At 42.7% G+C, this 19,382-nt stretch overlaps 2 protein-coding genes and 1 non-coding gene across 4 annotated transcripts; 2 read left to right on the forward strand and 1 right to left on the reverse strand.

Moving 5' to 3' along the window:
- Nucleotides 1–9,899: 9,899 nt before the first annotated feature.
- LOC4341917 (probable receptor-like serine/threonine-protein kinase At5g57670) lies at nt 9,900–12,380 on the forward strand. Its single transcript, XM_015786691.3, has 6 exons — nt 9,900–10,632; nt 10,735–10,895; nt 11,159–11,238; nt 11,324–11,459; nt 11,548–11,697; nt 12,026–12,380. Exons 1-6 carry the CDS (start codon nt 10,164–10,166, stop codon nt 12,206–12,208), a joined length of 1,179 nt encoding a protein of 392 aa, XP_015642177.1. The 5' UTR covers nt 9,900–10,163; the 3' UTR covers nt 12,209–12,380.
- On the forward strand, nt 10,900–11,002 carry LOC112939464 (U6 spliceosomal RNA). The gene has a single exon (XR_003243176.1). It is a non-coding gene; the product is annotated as a U6 spliceosomal RNA (small nuclear RNA).
- Nucleotides 12,381–15,599: 3,219 nt separating the features above from the next.
- On the reverse strand, nt 15,600–19,283 carry LOC9266781 (replication protein A 32 kDa subunit C-like). 2 transcript variants are annotated; one of them, XM_015787070.3, is made up of 10 exons: nt 19,066–19,283; nt 18,851–18,982; nt 18,661–18,758; nt 18,536–18,577; nt 18,362–18,439; nt 17,163–17,241; nt 16,565–17,068; nt 16,206–16,309; nt 16,060–16,128; nt 15,600–15,939 (listed from the first exon to the last, which is right to left on the reverse strand). In XM_015787070.3, exons 1-10 carry the CDS (start codon nt 19,186–19,188, stop codon nt 15,855–15,857), a joined length of 1,314 nt encoding a protein of 437 aa, XP_015642556.1. In that variant the 5' UTR covers nt 19,189–19,283; the 3' UTR covers nt 15,600–15,854. The 2 variants fall into 2 exon arrangements, with proteins under 2 accessions (XP_015642556.1, NP_001411080.1); NM_001424151.1 differs by having other exon boundaries at nt 15,603–15,939; nt 16,206–16,288; nt 19,066–19,256.
- Nucleotides 19,284–19,382: the final 99 nt, after the last annotated feature.

A 19,382-nucleotide genomic window follows, 5' to 3' on the forward strand; every position in this document is an offset into this window, starting at 1 on the left:
GCCGGCAGACTGGCTGGCGAAGTGGCGAGTGGCCGCAGAGCCGTTGCCACTTTCCTGCCCAAGAAATTCAATGTACTCATTTAGATTGTGTTTAAATCTTCTGAAGATGAAAATAAAAATAAAGATTAAGTGTTTCACGTAAAACGAGGTGGTAATAACATGTGATTAATTAAGTTTTAATTATTACAAACTTAAAAATTGATTAATCTTATATTTTTTAAAAAACTTTATATGAAAGTTTTTTAACCGTTTGAAAAAATGCCACTTTTATCTAAAAGTTTATCTAGTTTTTATTGGAGAAAAGAACAGGGGCCTTAGTACTCCTGCAATTCCAGTGGGCACTGGGCAGTGGCTGATCGGTCACAAGCTCTTTTAGACCTGGAATAAGTTTATATGAGATCCTTTAACTTGTGAACGAATCTGATTTTTATCCTTCCACCAAAAAACCAGATATAATAGGTCCCTCAATTATCAAAACCAGTGTAGATAAGGTCCCTCGGCAGTTTGGACAGCGGTTTTGGCTGACGTAGTGACTACGTAGCTAATTTAACTTGATATTCATTTGATGTGCAATTGACGTAGCGCTTGCATGTCAATTCGATTTAAAAAAATAATAAACCTCATAGGACCCACATGTCAGTTTTACACAAATTAATAAAAATGGTGGGGCCGACGTGTGCTCCGCATGTCACTCACCCCTCCTCTTCTTCCTTCTCTCTCCCATCTCCTAGGTGGGTCCCACCATTTTTTATTAAGAAAGATACGAAGACAATGTCTAACAGTAGGTAACATCTCTTTGGTTGCCATGCTTAGCATGATCATCTGATATTCACAGTGAACAAACATTTTTCATGCGTTGACAAAAAATTTCTTATTATCTTCGTCGCAAAATATAACAACTTTCAGCTACGAATCTAGATAAGGTTATGTCTAAAATGATAGTTAAAAATTGTTATATTTTGGAACGAGGAGAGTAATAATTTTAAGCACTATTAGTTCTTTTGAGATATACAGACTTCACATGCTTTACCATGGAGAAGTCATTTAGAACCTAGGCAAACTAAATTAAAGCAACTACCAGTCTATCACAGTTGGAGAAAAAAGAACAGACAAACTAAATATAGGCTAAAATTTTACCAGCCTACTAGCATGTTTAGATCCCACCCTAAAATTTTACACCCTGTCACATCGAACATTTGAACACCTATACGAAGTATTAAATATAGGCTAAAAAATAACTAATTGTACAGATTGCGACTAATTTGCGAGACAAATCTTTTAAGACTAATTGCTCTATGATTTGATAATGTGATGCTACATTAAACATTTGCTAATGACGGATTAATTAGGCTTAATATATTCGTCTCGCGGTTTACTGACGGATTCTGTAATTAGTTTTTTCATTAGTATCAAAACACCCCATGCAATACCATATATAATATTCGATGTGACGCGTCAAAATATTATACCCTGGATCTAAACACCCCGTAAAACAACTAATGTGAAAGATAGCAGAGATAGTGGCTAGCGGTTGACAGCTGCAAGGATAGGCAAAGCAGCTACGAGAAGCATAGATCTAAAACGACTCAGTTTATTAGGACTTGTTTACTTTGCTACCATTTTCAACATTATTAAGTTTTAGCAAAGTTATAAAAAAACGATTGGTTGTCAAATTTTAGTACCCCTCCGGTTTCATTTTAATTGACGTTTTTAACAATACACGGTCTATAAGATATATTTTGACCTTATTTTTTTATTATAATATATATAATAAATAAATACATGTTTACTTTATTATAGCACTTTAAAAGACAAATCTATATATGTTGTTCTAGTTCCTTTAAACTAAATATTTTTAAAGTTATTGATGGTCAAAGTTATAAAAGTTTGACCTCAACCTTGTCCAAAACGTCAATTAATATGGAACCGGAGGAAGTAACCACATATGAAATCTTGCCAAAATTTGATAACCTTACCAAAATTTTAAGTAACCTTACTAAAATTTAGCACTGCCAAAACTTGATAATGTTAAAAATGGTAGCAAAGTGAACAAGCTTTTAGTACTAGTTAGTAGTACTACGTAGTACTCACTGTCCTAAAATATAAAGAACTTTAGATAAATATAATATATTGGTTTAGATTCATAGTATTAGGATGGTGTTTAGGATGATAGGGGTCACATCCACCCAAATTCAAAAGGTAGGATGCCCAAGTCCAATCGAGGAGTGTGCGTCAAACGGGCCTTGGCCTTCTCAACATCGTGGGCTCATGGCCCAGGCTCTGATACAGCCCAAGACAAGAGCATAAATGCTGAAATGAGACGCAGCATAAGCTAGGACACTGACAAGCGACACGAGTCATGTACTGTTGGAAATTTGGTCATAATTCGGCATATTTTAATCCAAAATAACAAGATAATAAACATGATATTTACAATAGGATTTGATCCAGTGATAGTGGTGAATGTAATCAACATGAGCATGCTTAACGTTGAATAAGCATCAACAATCACATAATGACACAATGTTGACATTGCGATGAACATTAACAGTAAAACTTCTAATTGAAATAATGTAATAAGGTTATACCCCAAGAATAGTCCTCCGCTGGAGTTTGAGGCAGTATTGCCTCCGTTGGTGTCGACGGGAGTCTCCTTCTCCTTGTCTCCAGTGTTCGACATGTTGGTGAAGATGAAGTAGATGTTGACGAACAGTGAGTAGTCGCGCCTTGCGCTCCCCAAAAACCTGATCGCCCGCCCGTCTGTGCAAACGTCGCAGCAACGCGTGGTTTCGGAGGCCTACTCTCCCAACGCGTGTGCACACACTCGTCGGGATGGGATTACCGTAGCAACAACAGCTTTGGAAAATGGATGAAAGTGTGTCTTCTTTTTTTCGCGGGAGATCAAATCCATTCCCATTTTATAAGAGGAATGGAAGATGAAGAGTAAGAGTCATGGAATAGGAAGAGGAATGGAGCAACTAATTGTCATCAACTAGCCATGAACCATCCTCCACTACACAACCATCAACCAACAATCAATTAAGAGTAATTGATGTAAGTTACCAATGGAATAGGAAGAGGAATAGAGCAACTAATTGTCATCAACTAACCATGAACCATCCTCCACTACACAACCATCAACCATCCATCAATTAGGACTAATTGATATAAGTTACCAATTCCTTAATCAAATGGATTAATTCTCAAAACTCTTCATCCCATTGATATCCCATAGAAGAATGAATTCACATGAATTCCTAGCATAATGAGCATTGGAATTTATTTAATTTAATTGATTTAAATGGATTAATTACCCAATTAAATCTAACAATCCCCACCAAATTTCAAGGCTCATGAGAATGCTCTCTATTCCATAGCAGCTTTTATATACCAGTGTTTCGGTGAAGACTGTTAAGTTGAACTTTCACCTAGAAAAGGAGCTACACCTGACCACAACTGAACAATGGACTATGCCTTGAATTGTCAGTCTTGTGCAGTTAGGTTTCACTCAATTCCATAACTGATACTAGGCAACCATTAGTATTCCCTCGGGTTGGAGCTTATAAGTCATACTCCAGGCCTTTCATGAGTATCTAGAGATCACCCAAATCTCATAGACTGTGACTAGCAGTCGAACTCATATAGGTGTGTTCCTTCTAAGATGTTCTGCAGGTCAACATCTCTGCTTGGAAAAGCCACTCGGATCACATTAAGACATAAGCCATCCTACCATGCAGGAAAGAAGAGAAGCACATCATGAAAATGAGCCCTTTTCAAGGGTCTCTTCTCTCAGTCACACAATAGTTTGTTTCACCATCCAAATTCACGGGATCTCCGATCATAATGGACAGGTTTCCACTATTATGCAACCTTAGGTGGGTATCAAGCCCATTTCCCTCGATGCACTGTCTATCACATTACGTGGTAGCCCCTTGGTAAACTGATCTGCCAGATTTCTAGCCGTTTGGACATAGTCCAATGCTATCACTCCGGAGTTTTTCTGCTTTCTGACAGATTTCAGTCTTCTCTTGATGTGTCTAGATGACTTCATGTTGTCCTTTGAACTGTTCACTTTAATAATCACTGTTTGATTATCGCAGTTCATTAGGATAGCTGGCACTGGTTTTTCAACCACCGGCAAATCCATCAGGAGTTCACGAAGCCACTCGGCCTCAACTGTCGCAGTATCTAGTGCTGTAAGTTCTGCTTCCATTGTTGACCTCGTTAAGATGGTCTGCTTGCAAGACTTCCAGGAAACAGCGCCACCTCCAAGTGTGAACACATATCCACTTGTGGCTTTTATCTCATCAGCATCAGATATCCAGTTTGAGTCACTATACCCTTCTAGTACTTTTGGATACCCGGTATAGTGAATTCCATAGCTCATAGTACCCTTTAGATAGCGCATTACTCTTTCCAGAGCCTGCCAATGATCATCTCCCGGATTTGAGACAAACCGGCTCAGCTTGCTTACAGCAAATGAGATGTCAGGCCTCGTTGCGCTAGCCAAGTACATCAATGAACCAATGATTTGAGAGTATCTCAGCTGATCCCTTGCTATTCTTCGGTTTTTCCTTAATAGCACGCTGGGATCATAAGGAGTAGGAGCTGGCTTGCAGTCACTATATCCAAAGCGACTCAAAACCTTGTCCACATAGTGGGATTGCACAAGTGTAATCCCACCCTCATCTCCTCTTTGTAGTTTGATGTTAAGAATAACATCAGCCTCTCCCAAATCTTTCATTTCAAAACTCTTGGACAGATAGTCTTTGACCTCCTCAATCACATTAAGGCTGGTCCCAAAGATCAGTATGTCATCGACATATAAGCACAAGATCACCCCTTCTCCCCCACCATAGCGATAGTATACACATTTGTCAGCTTCGTTCACAACAAAGCCTGCAGATGTAAGCGTGGTGTCAAACTTCTCATGCCATTGCTTAGGTGCTTGCTTGAGGCCATACAAGGATTTCAATAGTTTACACACCATTCCCTCCTGACCTTCTAGTACATACCCGTCTGGTTGATCCATATAGATCTACTCCTCCAGCTCTCCGTTTAGGAAAGCTGTCTTAACGTCCATCTGATGAACGAGAAGACCATGAGAGGCTGCCAGAGCAAGTAGTACTCGAATCGTGGTCAAGCGAGCAACTGGTGAGTATGTGTCGAAGAAGTCCTCGCCTTCCTTTTGGGTATAACCCTTGGCCACAAGCCTTGCCTTGTACTTTTCGATTGTACCATCAGGCCTAAGCTTTTTCTTGAAAACCCATTTGCATCCTACGGGCTTGCACCCATATGGACGCTCAACGACTTCCCAAGTACCATTAGACATAATCGAGTCCATTTCACTGCGTACTGCTTCCTTCCAGTAGTCAGCGTCAGGAGATGAATATGCCTCTTCTATGGTTCTTGGGGTGTCATCCACGAGGTATACAATGTAGTCATCTCCAAAGGATTTTGCAACCCTTTGTCTCTTACTCTTGCGAGTATCTACAATGTTGTCCTCCTCAGGATTTTCCTCAGGCGTTTGATCATTGTGTTCTATCGGTGCAAAGTGCTCATGGGGCATGACAGTTTCTTTACTAGAAGTGATAGGTGTATATTTCATAGGAAATTCATTCTCAAAGAATGTAGCATCTCTGGACTCAAGAATTATACCAACATGCATGTCGGGTACTCCAGAGTTTACTATTAAGAATCTATAACCCACACTGTGGATAGCATAACCAAGAAACACACAATCAACAGTTTTTGGTCCAAGTTTCCGCTTTTTGGCTATAGGTACATTTACCTTGGCCAAACAGCCCCATGTTCGTAGGTATGAGAGATTTAATTTCTTCCTTTCCCATTCCTCGAATGGTGTTACTTCCTTATGCTTCATTGGAATTTTATTCAGGACATGACACGCAGTTAAAACTGCCTCACCCCACCATTCCTTGGAAAGCCCCGCAGTGTCTAACATGGCATTCACCATCTCAGTTAGAGTACGGTTCTTTCTTTCGGCCACCCCATTTGATTGGGGTGAATAGGGAGGCGTCATCTCATGAATAATTCCAAACTCTTCGCAAAAGGATGCAAACTCATTGGAAAAATACTCCCCACCTCTATCAGACCTCAACCGTTTGATTTTCCTTTCAAGTTGGTTTTCTACCTCAGCTTTATAGATTTTAAAGAAATGCAATGCCTCATCCTTTGTTTTCAATAGATACACATAGCAAAATCTAGTGCAATCATCTATCAGTGTCATGAAATATTTCTTTCCCCCTTTAGTCAACACGCCGTTCATTTCGCACAAATCGGAATGAACAAGTTCTAGAGGTGCCAAATTCCTCGCCTCAGATGCCTTGTGAGGCTTGCGAGGTTGTTTCGATTGAACACAAGTATGGCACTTGGAACCTTTTACCAAAGTGAATTTTGGAATTAAACTCATGTTAGCTAAGCGCGTCATACAACCGAAATTCACATGACAGAGTCGCGAATGCCACACATTAGACTCATCATTCTCGCTAATATGGTTCACAGCATTATGATTATTACACATGTCATTCAAAGAAAAGCGGAACAAGCCTCCGCTGTCATAACCTTTTCCAACAAAAGTCCCATATTTAGATACGACACATTTATTGGACTCAAACACAAGTCTAAAACCTTCTCTACACAATAGAGAGCCGCTAACTAGATTCTTCTTTATTGAAGGGACATGCTGCACGTTCTTCAGCTGCACGGTCTTTCCCGAAGTAAACTTCAGATCGACCGTACCAACACCATGAACAGCCGCAAGCGACCCGTTTCCCATCAACAAGGAGGAACCTCTCCCGACCTGATAAGAAGAAAATAGAGAAATGTCAGCACATACATGAATATTAGCACCAGTGTCCACCCACCAATCAGGTGAATGAAAAACAGAGAGAACTGTAGGTAATATTTTACCGTACCCCGATGTTCCTCCGCCCTCGCTAATGATCATGTTGGCAGACTTCCTGTCTTTGCGCTTAGGACAGTCCTTGGCCCAATGCCCAGACTTGCCACACACAAAGCAGTCTCCCTTTGCCTTTCCCTTGCTTTTCTTCTTAAAATTGGTTGCAGCCTTGGGTTTGACATCAGGCTTGACTTTCTTGTTGTTGTGGGATGCATGAGGGTTCTTCTTCTGTACCATATTGGCACTAGAACCTCCCTCAACCTTTTTGCCCCGGACGTCCTTTGCCCTCGCCTTCTCCTCAACACCCAAAGAGCCAATGAGATCAGGAACACTGAACTCTTGTCTCTTGTGCTTTAGAGAAGTGGCAAAGTCCGACCAAGAAGGTGGTAGTTTGGCAATAATGCCACCTGCCACAAACTTGTCCGGCAACTCACAGTTGTTGTTCTCAAGTTCCTTAGCCAGCATCTGAATCTCATGAGCTTGTTCAACTACAGAACGGTCATCGACCATCTTGTAGTCATAGAACTGCTCCATAACATACAGCTCACTGCCGGCGTCAGAAACTCCGAACTTGGCCTCAAGTGCATCCCACATGTCCTTCCCAGAAGGCATGTGCATGTACACGTCCACTATGTTGTCAGCGAGTACACTGATCAATGCTCCACGGAACAGGCAATCCGAAGCCTCGAACTTAGCCTCTTCCTCAGGAGAAAGAGGTGGTTCACTTCGTTTGCCCCGTGAAACATAGAAGCACTGCATCGCTGTCAACCACAATAGTGCACGTGCTTTCCATCTCTTATAGTTTGAACCATCAAAGGCATGTGGTTTCAGTGCAGCAGCAAAGCCAACTACCGAAAATGACCTATCAGGTTTTTGGATTGTTGGAAATTTGGTCATAATTCGGCATATTTTAATCCAAAATAACAAGATAATAAACATGATATTTACAATAGGATTTGATCCAGTGATAGTGGTGAATGTAATCAACATGAGCATGCTTAACGTTGAATAAGCATCAACAATCACATAATGACACAATGTTGACATTGCGATGAACATTAACAGTAAAACTTCTAATTGAAATAATGTAATAAGGTTATACCCCAAGAATAGTCCTCCGCTGGAGTTTGAGGCAGTATTGCCTCCGTTGGTGTTGACGGGAGTCTCCTTCTCCTTGTCTCCAGTGTTCGACATGTTGGTGAAGATGAAGTAGATGTTGACGAACAGTGAGTAGTCGCGCCTTGCGCTCCCCAAAAACCTGATCGCCCGCCCGTCTGTGCAAACGTCGCAGCAACGCGTGGTTTCGGAGGCCTACTCTCCCAACGCGTGTGCACACACTCGTCGGGATGGGATTACCGTAGCAACAACAGCTTTGGAAAATGGATGAAAGTGTGTCTTCTTTTTTTCGCGGGAGATCAAATCCATTCCCATTTTATAAGAGGAATGGAAGATGAAGAGTAAGAGTCATGGAATAGGAAGAGGAATGGAGCAACTAATTGTCATCAACTAGCCATGAACCATCCTCCACTACACAACCATCAACCAACAATCAATTAAGAGTAATTGATGTAAGTTACCAATGGAATAGGAAGAGGAATAGAGCAACTAATTGTCATCAACTAACCATGAACCATCCTCCACTACACAACCATCAACCATCCATCAATTAGGACTAATTGATATAAGTTACCAATTCCTTAATCAAATGGATTAATTCTCAAAACTCTTCATCCCATTGATATCCCATAGAAGAATGAATTCACATGAATTCCTAGCATAATGAGCATTGGAATTTATTTAATTTAATTGATTTAAATGGATTAATTACCCAATTAAATCTAACATGTACAAAGCACAAAATTTTCTTTCTTCGCGACAGTGTCAGCACGGGCGAGATTACAAGGACACGTTTGACATCTGTGACGATGCTTATTACTACTGTGACTATACTCCTACTACTAGCTGATTCTACTAGCTCACATGCCTGGTCATTTTTTTTACGCACCGTCGGTACGTTTTTTTGTTACTGTGCACGTAGGCACATAGGTGGCGAGTGTTGTGTTGTTCACTAGTACTAGATGGCACGAGACAGGTTCCCTTTGCACAGTGGAACCGGTACTAGCAAAAAAGGACAGAGAAGACGGACAGAAGAGAGAGAGGAGGTGCACCCTTCCGTTCCCTTCCCCTGCTGCTGAAAACGCTTCCTTCCCTTGTTTATAAGCAACTGCCGTTCCACGCTGCCGCCTGTCCCCGTCGTCACACTCCCATCTAGACATGTTCCACGGCACCACCTGTGACCTGTGTATGTGCACACTCCGTCAGACCAGGGAAAGCAGAGTGGTCCAGATGTTTTTTTTTTCTTAACAAAGCAAATCACGATGAAAAATACAAGATTATGACGAACACAACGCCATCACATGCTAGCAGCTCCAAATACATTCCTAGAGAAAAAAAAACTAGCACCATACCGATCACTGCTATGTGTGATCGAACGCCGCTAACCTATAATGGTCATAAACGCCTCACCCAACACAAGCGCTAAAACAGAAGATATACAGTGGGCTCCAATTATCCTCACAGAGAAAATATCTACTCGTCGCTCACGACAACCCAATAACGGTAACTGACAAAACGATGAAAACCAAACTGAGAGAAGCGCATGACAATGGAAAAACAAGATCTTGAAGATGATGCTTCAAGAAGGTCATGACGCTCTTATTTGTGTTGGTACAACCTATAAACATGTTGCGCAACATGGTCATGGATCACCAACTTCGCTATTATTATCAACGACCCTGAAGGCCTTAACACTGTTGAGCACATGTTGTATATGAACTGTTGATCATATGCATCGGACAGAATCAAGATTTCAGTACAAGAATTTCTCAAATCTCACACAGATTACCAAAATCCAGTGTCAAATTCAGGAGAATGTTTGCTCTGCTAATCTGCTATAGCATTATGCAGAGGCGGTCCTTGGAGGACCGTGTCCACGCGTGACCAGCGCGTGCGTATCCCCGCGAAACGCCTCGTCGCGTTCATATTTGCTCACGGCTCGCGCGGCACTCGCGAGAGCACCTCGGCGTTAGTACCCATCAATGCCTCCCTCCTCCTCCTCCTCCGCCACCACCACCAGCTCGCCGTCTCGTCTCCCTCCTCCGCTTCGCCTCCTCTGATCACCTCGCTCGCCGGCGACGCCGCGATCGCCACCGCACCGCAGGGCATTGTGTCGTCGAGGGGAGAGATGAGGCCTCTGTACCTGCGCAGCAGCGGCAGCTTCAAGAAGCTGCTCCTCTCCATCAGCCACCGCGGCGCCAAGAACGGCAATGGCGACGCCGCCGCCAAGGAGAGATACACGCCCGCCGCCGCCGCGGCGGCGCCGGAGTCGCCGCGGAAGCCGGCGTGGCGGTGCTTCTCCTACGAGGAGATCCACCGCGCCACGAACGCGTTCCACGAGGGCAACCTGGTGGGGAAGGGCGGGTCGTCGGAGGTGTACCGCGGCGAGCTCCCCGACGGGCGGGCCGTGGCGGTGAAGCGGCTGATGGGCGCGTGGGCGTGCGAGCGGCGGGAGCGCGACTTCCTGGCGGAGCTCGGCACGGTGGGGCACGCGCGCCACCCCAACGTGTGCGCCCTCCTCGGCTGCTGCGTCGACCGCGACCTCTACCTCGTCTTCCACTTCTCCGGCCGCGGCTCCGTCTCCGCCAACCTCCACGGTACCAGCGACACGAACGCGACACCTAACAGCAACAGCACGAACGCGCCGCCATTAATGGCGTTTTGACGTTTCTTGATTTGATTTGATTGCTGCATCGCAGACGAGAAGAAGGCGCCGGCGATGGGGTGGGCGGTGCGGCGCGCCATTGCCGTCGGCACGGCGAGGGGGCTGGAGTACCTGCACAAGGGGTGCCAGAGGAGGATCATCCACAGGGACATCAAGGCATCCAACGTGCTTCTCACCGACGACTTCCAGCCTCAGGTCAGTCTCTTCGGAGACATCCGATAAAATTGGAACGATACAACAAAGATTAGCATGGCCACTACGCAAGGATGACACGCACAAATGGAGAAATAATCCAAATTTTTTTAGGAGCTGTATTTTTCTCATGCTATATTTAATGAATAAGCACAATCTTGTGCTGGTTCCGTTCAAAAAAAAAAAGGCGCATCTCATCCACCACATTTCCATTTTTTCCTCACCTCCTCTGTTTCAATTGACATGAACTGATCGTATTATCACAGATTTCCGATTTCGGGCTCGCCAAGTGGCTGCCGTCGGAGTGGACGCACCGGGCGATCGCCCCGATCGAAGGAACATTCGGGTAAAGATTTCTGTGCTCATGGTCGAGTCGAATTCTTGCTGGGTTTGACGGTGAATTTTGGCTGAAATGACATGGTTTCTTCCAGGTGTTTGGCACCGGAGTACTACACGCATGGCATCGTCGACGAGAAGACGGACGTGTTCGCGTTCGGCGTCTTCCTCCTGGAGATCATGACCGGGAGAAAGCCGGTGGATGGCAGCCACAAGAGCTTGCTCAGCTGGGTAATTCAGCATTCGCGATCAGTATAACTACTGTTTGATCACTGAAAAATTCTGAAACTGTCACTGAATTGTGACCCTGCACTTGCAGGCGAGGCCGTTCCTGAACGAGGGGAGGATCGAGTCGCTGGTGGATCCGAGGATCGGCGGCGACTACGACGGCGAGGAGGCGCGGCGGCTGGCGTTCGTGGCGTCGCTGTGCATCCGCTCGTCGGCGAAGTGGAGGCCATCCATGACCGAGGTAACAAACATGATTGGTCACACTCTGTTCCTTGATCAGAAGGCAACGAACGCTTGCCCATTTCTCAAGTAGGATTGCTGCGATGGAACACTACATTGCTTTACCTACTTGCAAATATTTTTTTCATCAGCATGGTTAGCATTTCCATGTAAACAGTCATAATTTAGGGCAGAGATTCATGACAGGGTGCCCCCCAAGCACATGTCTCCATGTAGCAGTAACCCACAAACTACTCCTTTGATGATGTTGCTTGGTTTACGTGTAACAACACAAGTAATTTGCAACAGCACTACTAGTAATGTAGGCCATAAATTGGTTGTGGTAGCAGGTGCTGGAGCTGCTGGAAGGCGTCGAGATCCGGCAAGAACGGTGGACGATGCCCGAGGCAGTGGAGGACGACGACGACGAGGAGCTATGGAGATTCGATGACCTGGATGACGAAGATGACGAAGATGAAGAGGAGTTCAACACTGCATCCCCATCTTCTTGCTCATCATCTTTGAGCAATTAGTAGTTAGTAATAGTATCTAAGATTGTGAGTAAGCTTGTGATGTTGTTACAAGATGAAATTTTTGATAGTTACTCTCCACTGGGCCCACTTGTAAATAGAAAGGATTTTCATCTTATCATCATCCAACAGGCTATGAAAAGCAAGTAGTACCAATACCAGAGTACCAGTCCAATTGATCTTGACATGAACATCAAAAGATAGTGTACTTTCACGCATAAAATACGGGGGGGAAGTGTGTTGATGAATGTATCAATTCGGCAGCGGAATAGTAGCAAGCAAACTGAGATTTTGTCGGCCACAGGCTGACCTAAACCTTGATGATAGAGCCCCCCCCCCCCCCCCCCCTCTGAAGAAAGAGTACCAGTCAAGGCTACCTGCAACCTCAGCTGGGTTACAGGTGTATGAAGGCGACACAGCGTGGCACTAATTTATAAGGCGGGCAGTTGGGTTCGTGGCCAAGTAGGCTTTGTTTTGCTGTGCCAATTTCTCAAGGCCAGTGCAATGCCGTGGCATGGCAGTTTGGAACAGGTTGAGCTGTACCCCCTTAAAGCCAGGGTACGTGCTGGTGCTGCATCCATTTGTACGACTCTTGGACCCCATCCTGACCTAAATTGCCTGCTGCTGGATGCTCCTTCAGATATGAATCCTAATGGTTGTGGCAGTTGTTGAGGTGAATTGTGAACTTGTGAAGTGCAGCAGGTGTGTTTTTATCTTCTCTAGACTCTGGAAGTTGTTGAGCATGTCTAGGCGTGTGCCTAGAACTTAACAAGAAAAACATCCTTGAGAAAGAGAGATTTTGGTCCAAAAGCTTAAAGGTGGGAATACAATACATTGGTTTCCAAGCGTATGGTTTACTAATAATGTGCTTGTTTTTGGGCAAAGTTTGTGCGTGTTCCTTAAGTCTAATGGTACTACACTATGAACAGTTACACTCAAAACCTGAAACCTTTGTGCTTGCTTCAGTGTTGTGCCAAATGATTTGGTCTGAAATAGTTCTCTGACAGATTGAGGTGGTTTCTACACCTGTGAGAGAAGTCCCAAGAAAAGAATCCAGCAAAAAGGAGAAACCGGTGGTACATGAAAGAATTGATGCATGTAATATATCAGCTCTCAATAATTGGCCCTCAAGACTTTTAGGTATCCTAGAACCAAATACCTACATACACATGGCTTAGCTAACGCTTATCCAAGCGTGCAAGGTCTGACCAAATCTGACTCGTTGGAGAAAGAAACAAGGGCTTGGTTCCAAGAAATGAGAAGTGAGGGGTTCAGAATTAGAGCACAGTCAAACCTACCGTGGCTAGCAGATATGAGATACTCAAAAGATCAACTGATCAAACCAGAGTGGGACAGTTCCCAGTGCTTACCTAAACTAAGACAAACAGAAGGTTCAGTGAGCAACCTGGAGATGAAATGCCCTGAAAAAACCACAAGGCAAACATTCCCATTTTCCAGCAACAAAAAAAAATGCAAGGCAGGAAAAAGAATCCTATGAAAACGACAATATAAATACTTTGTAATTACCAGCAACATTTGCATGATCAGTAGGAAAACGAATCTCAGCTATCATAAGATTAACTTCAGCATGGACCTAATACATTGAAATGAGCAATTTGTCCATCTCTTTCTTGTAAGTTGTAATCACTTGCAAAGCTATAGCAACTAAATGCCTGACAAAAACTGTTGACCCAGTGGCTGACAGTCCACCAGCAAATGTTAGACAGGAATGGAAGAATGCGATGTTCAACAATACCATAAGTTTCTCTGAAATATAGCTAGAATTATTAAGATTAGCACTTAGTGGAAAAAAGTTCTCATTAACCTAATTTATTTATTAATGTATCATGGTAAAATTCCCTCACAAAGATAAATGCAAGACTACACTTTTTATAATGCATCAGCCCATTTTTCCCGTGGTATAGTTTGACGATGCTGGATTGTAGGAAGGCATCTAGACATGGTAAGGACCACACATTGATAATGCTGGCCAGTAAGGTGTAAGATGAATGTATAAATGTTTGTGACATGATTAAAGAATATTAAAGAGAGTTGTCTATCAATAGAAAGATCCAGATAAACATGTCCAGTTGGTTGCTACTCCTTCATCCTTATATCTTTCTTAATATATTATCAGAAACCACATAATGCACCACCAGAAGAAAATAAGCTGGTAAGGACGTTCCTGTGCATTTAAGAACTAGTGCCATATTGCTTTCATCTCCATAATGGTTTCAGTATGTTGAGCATCGTAACATATTTATGCATGGACAACTAAAGGAAATCTGCTGATAAGAATGCAGAAAAGAAACTACTTTCATTTCAAAAGAAAACTAAAAAGAGTTACAGGGAAAACAAGACCAAATGGACCTGACAGAAATGCATCATGTTATGTGCAGCCTTGAGATATTTCTTTACCGATGTGAGTGAAATACAGGGGAAAAATGGACACGTGATTATTCAAAACAGCAGAACCGCAACTTTATTTCAGAGTAGTAGCCTTAGATGCTTTTTTCAGGCCAAGGTTTCTCATGTAAAACGTTGTATTTTGGTTTTTCGAAATACAAAGTTGAAGTGATGCACAGCGCCAATCTTTTGCATATTCGTGGTAAAACAGGTCACGACAGAGAATCGAACAGTGTACCTAATCCAAGGGTGTTTTAGAACCATCTCAAACAAGATATTGACTTCTTTCTACACGTTTTATAGTCAATTTATCATAGCTATTGTATGTAATCTTCAGAATAAATGTAATACCGAATGATCTAGGATAAGAATAAGATGTAGGGGGTTCCAGTGCTAGTGCACGTATTAGCAAACTAGTGTTAGTTAGATGGATAAATTAAGAATCCTTGGTGCACAAACTTTAGGATAGCACGTGTACCTTTATGATCACTAGATAGCAATTAAGAAATGCACCTCAGAAAAGTACACTAAAGCTCTTATACAATGCCCAAAGAAGATAAGCATACTTTTGAGAAGACAACCTATAAAGAGTAAAGATAACTAAAACTTACAAAATGCATTGCACAATGAACAGTAAAAACAAATAGTAGTTGACCTGACATTGATAAGCAAACCCCTATCTATCATTCCTACTGTTTCTTATTCCATTCTCATGGTGCAATGAATTGGACAAGACATAAACAATGTATTTGATAAGCAAGGACAACCGCAAACCACCAGGCAAAAGGTTTTTCTTTTATCAAAACCTAAGTAGCCACTTGTGCTGAGGAATCAGAATTTACCGAAGTCTATATCTGGTTAAAGCAGCAGATTATTTTAAAATAAGAATTAAAATCCCATAAGCATGAAAAGAATCATTGACATAGTAAGAAAGTGATATAACATATAATAAGTATATATGCAGACAACCAAGCTTAGCAAACCTAAGTATGAAAAGTGTAAATTGTATATTGAAGAAGCCAGTGACCTTTGTATGCAGTAATAAACAGATCCATTCAGCAATCACAGTTTCCGAGTGCAAAAGGGCCATAATATCCCTACTTGATCTACTTGATTATTGAAAGGAAAGACTGACTGAGTCACACCCTATATGAGTTACTTACAGCATGTGCCACGAAGTTTTAGTATCCGCAGGGCACTTAATCTCACACTGCTATACTAGTCTTGAGGATGATTGCATTGATCAACCATTACACATAGACTTGACATGATTGTCATCAATGGTCCAATAGACGAAGCCTGCTGCAGCCAGATGCTTGACAACCCCCCTGCATTGTAAACGGTCGAGCTTATCATCATTCATGTGCAATTAAAAAATAATAATACTAGTAACACACAAGAAAAAAAAATATACATAAGAGAGAGAGAGAGAGAGAGAGAGAGAGTACATAATGTTTGCTTTGGGCATTCCAGTTCTTCTAACCAATTCATCAACGTGTGCTCCATGTTCGAGAGCACTGTGGAAATAAAAAGTCAGTCCAAATATCCAAAATAAGCTATCATCGGTTAACAGTGCCTAAGACAATACACTTACAGTATATCTGGTTGCTGCAGAGCTTCCAAAACCATTCTTTGTGGGTCATGCTGTAGTCCACCAGTGCTTGAGTAAGCTGAAAACTGGGCCGGGAAATAAAAGATCTAACAAGATCAGGTAAGAGTGAACATGTAACAAGAAAGAGGGCCTTAAAGAATGCATGTTGGTGAATTAAACGGAAGGCACTAAAAACTATGCTAGGGAAAAGGCAATAAAAATCTCAATTCCATAATACTGACACAAATTATCAAATAAAACCAAATCTCAGTTCTCAGATATACCAACTAAATCATATACTATTAATATGTTATATTTTTTATAAGCAAGCAATTCTCAAAACGATATGTAAAATTTCATACTTGGTTTGCTTGAGTAAGATGAACTTGTTCTCTCACTCCACCAGAAGAAGCCGCATGATTATACAGGTTTGTTTGAACTGCTGGAGGAAATTGCCCTTGGTTTACAGGAGGTGTAAAATGAACTTGATGTTCTCTAAATCCACCAGAATAAGGCACATGAGCAGATGTGTTTGTTTGAACTGATGGAGGAAATTGCCCTTGGTTTACTTTAGGAGTAAAATGAATTTGATGTTCTCCAACTCCACCAGAAAAAGGCAAATGGGTAGATGTGTTTGCTTGAACTGCCGGAGAAAACTGCCCTTGGTTTACTTGAGCAAAATGAGCTTGATGATCTCTAACTCCACCCAAAAGAGGCACATAAGTAGATGTATTTGTTTGAACTGCAGGGGGTAGTCCTTGGTTTACTTGAGGAGTGAAATGAACTTGGTAATCCCTCACTCCACCAGATGAGGGCACATGAGTGTATTCATTGGTTTGGACTGAAGGAGGGAGTTGCCTTTGCATCTTCAAAATGGAAAGGTAGCGATCATTAATGACTTCTAGCATTGTCAAATTAGTAATAGAATTGCCATAATATTGAATTACTTGCTTTATGTACCTTCGATTGAACACTTTCCAAATGCACATGCATACACTCAATGAAATGTAGCACCACTTCGTTGAAATTGTTAATAGGCCTGCAAATACACGAATCACAATTTGAAGCTTAATAGAATAGAAGTACTCTTAGTAAATAACAGAGAAATGAGCAAATATATATAGTTTCCTCAAGTACTCATAAACTAACACTACAATAGTGAGCTAGTATTTCTACAGACCATTTACTTCACTTGTATTAGAAATGTACTGAATTAAGTCAGCGAAGCAAGGATTGATTAATTCAGTTTCCAGCTTGTTCGTAGGATCAGTAGTTCATCCAACAGTACACTTCAGAAAAGGTATAACAGAGATAGAATACAGATACACGATAGCAACATGGTTATGCAATACATGACAAAAAAGAGTGCAATTAAGGAAGTACATACAATACACATCAATCAATAACAGTGCAACAGATTTAACATGTCCACCAACTGAACAAGTTAAAGAAAAGGTTCCAAAACACCTGAGGTGAAGAAATAGAAGAAAAAGGTAGTGTGCAACGAAGGAAAAATCAGCACATTTTATGCAAAGATCTAATAAATTAGAACAGCTAATGATGGTACTATCTGAAAAAAAATCAGCAACAAGTTCCAAAAGACATACCCAGGTTGAACTTAGATGAACAGAGAAAACTACTCTGAAAGAGGATAGTGTTAAGAATCAAACACACACACAAACATACAAAAAGAAAAGAAAACGAAAGATAGCCGCTACACATACAATAAAACCTTTATCTCAAACATCCCCATACTTTCTTCAAAACACTTCTAAATTTGCATCCACCATGTATCTAATCAAGTCATCCAAGATTAGCACTCCATTCAAATGATATAATATATTTCAAGAAAACTTACTGTAAGAACAGAGTTCAAGTATTATCCACAAAATAATACTTTGTGAGCCCATGATCTTCAAACAAAGCAAACGGCCAAGACATTTGGGTGCAAGTGCACAACAAAGATTGCCAGCATTGTATGCAAACTTCAGAGCGTGCATAATTGCTATTGAAAATTAATGTAACTCCAGTAGAACTATGAATTTCAGAGGTAAAACTTTTAAAAAACATAGTAGTACTTCATTCAAATGAGCAGAAGCTTTCTAGGTGAATTAACAGAGTACCACCACATCAATACAAAAGGAATTCAAGTACCTTACCTGATAGATCGAGCAAGACCCTGCTTCTTAGCTTGAAATCCCATGAGGTTCACTTGAACCTTCACATACACTCCCTCCCTTCATATGTACAGGAAATATAAATAACAGAATATAAAATCGCTGAAACTAAAATAAGCACATCTCAGAGCCTATACACTAATACACATCACATACTGAATGTAAGACGTGTCTCGAGTATCCGACTGATCAGTGATCCTACAATCCCAGAAAAAAAAATGTCACATGTACTGCATCGCAACAGCATTCAATGCGAAAGGGGAAACAAAATTGCAACTCACCACCGAACGAGTGGGATCTTCCCGGTGCTGTCATCGAGAGTGAAGCACACGTCAGTATCCCTGCTCACCACGCTCACCACCCTCCCCAAAACCCTAACCTAAAACCATCAACGGCACCCAAAAAAAAACAGATTACGCGGGGCCACGGAAAATAAATTGAGGGAAGCTGTGGAGGTGCCGAGTAGCCTACGTTGGTGGTCTCGACGCCGTCGATGGAGAAGACGGGGTCGCCCCCACCGTCCGCGGCGAGCGCGGCGGCGAAGGACCGGGAAATGTGGAGCACGGTGGCGGGGACGCATCCGGAGAAGCGGGGGTCGCGCGGCTGACAAGGAAACCTCGACGGCGTTAGGGTTCGGGGGAGAACGAGACGGAGATAGGGTTACGACGAAACGGAAGATCACGAACCTTGGAAGGGGAAGGAGCGGCGGCGGCGCCGGTGCCGGCGGCGGAGTACTCCGGCGCGGGGGCCCCGCTGCGCTGCGATGGCATGAGCGCCGTGCCGGAGAAGTAGGACGCGGCCGCGGCCATTTCGCCGGCGGCGTCGGAGCGCGGCGGTTTCGGAGGAGACGAGACGAGGCGGAGTTTGTTTGAGCGGGAAAAATAAAAAAATCGGAGCCGCGTGAGAAAAATGACGTGGCGTGGGGGATGGGGAAAATTGCAGCTGTCACCCGCAGGTGGGGCCTCCGTGTCAGAGAGGCGGGTTCGAATTCCCACCCTTCTGG

This window comes from Oryza sativa, chromosome 6, assembly GCF_034140825.1.
Source record: "Oryza sativa Japonica Group chromosome 6, ASM3414082v1".
Classification (NCBI taxonomy): Eukaryota; Viridiplantae; Streptophyta; class Magnoliopsida; order Poales; family Poaceae; genus Oryza; species Oryza sativa.

Coding starts and splice junctions, on each gene's coding strand:
- LOC4341917 (XM_015786691.3), top strand. CDS start 10,164: ATGAGGCCTCTGTACCTGCGCAGCAGCGGCAGCTTCAAGAAGCTGCTC. Junction 11,239..11,323: donor CCGATCGAAGGAACATTCGG/GTAAAGATTTCT, acceptor GGTTTCTTCCAG/GTGTTTGGCACCGGAGTACT. Junction 11,698..12,025: donor GGAGGCCATCCATGACCGAG/GTAACAAACATG, acceptor TTGTGGTAGCAG/GTGCTGGAGCTGCTGGAAGG.
- LOC9266781 (XM_015787070.3), bottom strand. CDS start 19,188: ATGGCCGCGGCCGCGTCCTACTTCTCCGGCACGGCGCTCATGCCATCG. Junction 17,242..18,361: donor GGTCTTGCTCGATCTATCAG/GTAAGGTACTTG, acceptor GTGTATTTGCAG/GCCTATTAACAATTTCAACG. Junction 17,069..17,162: donor TGGAAAGTGTTCAATCGAAG/GTACATAAAGCA, acceptor TCCATTTTGAAG/ATGCAAAGGCAACTCCCTCC.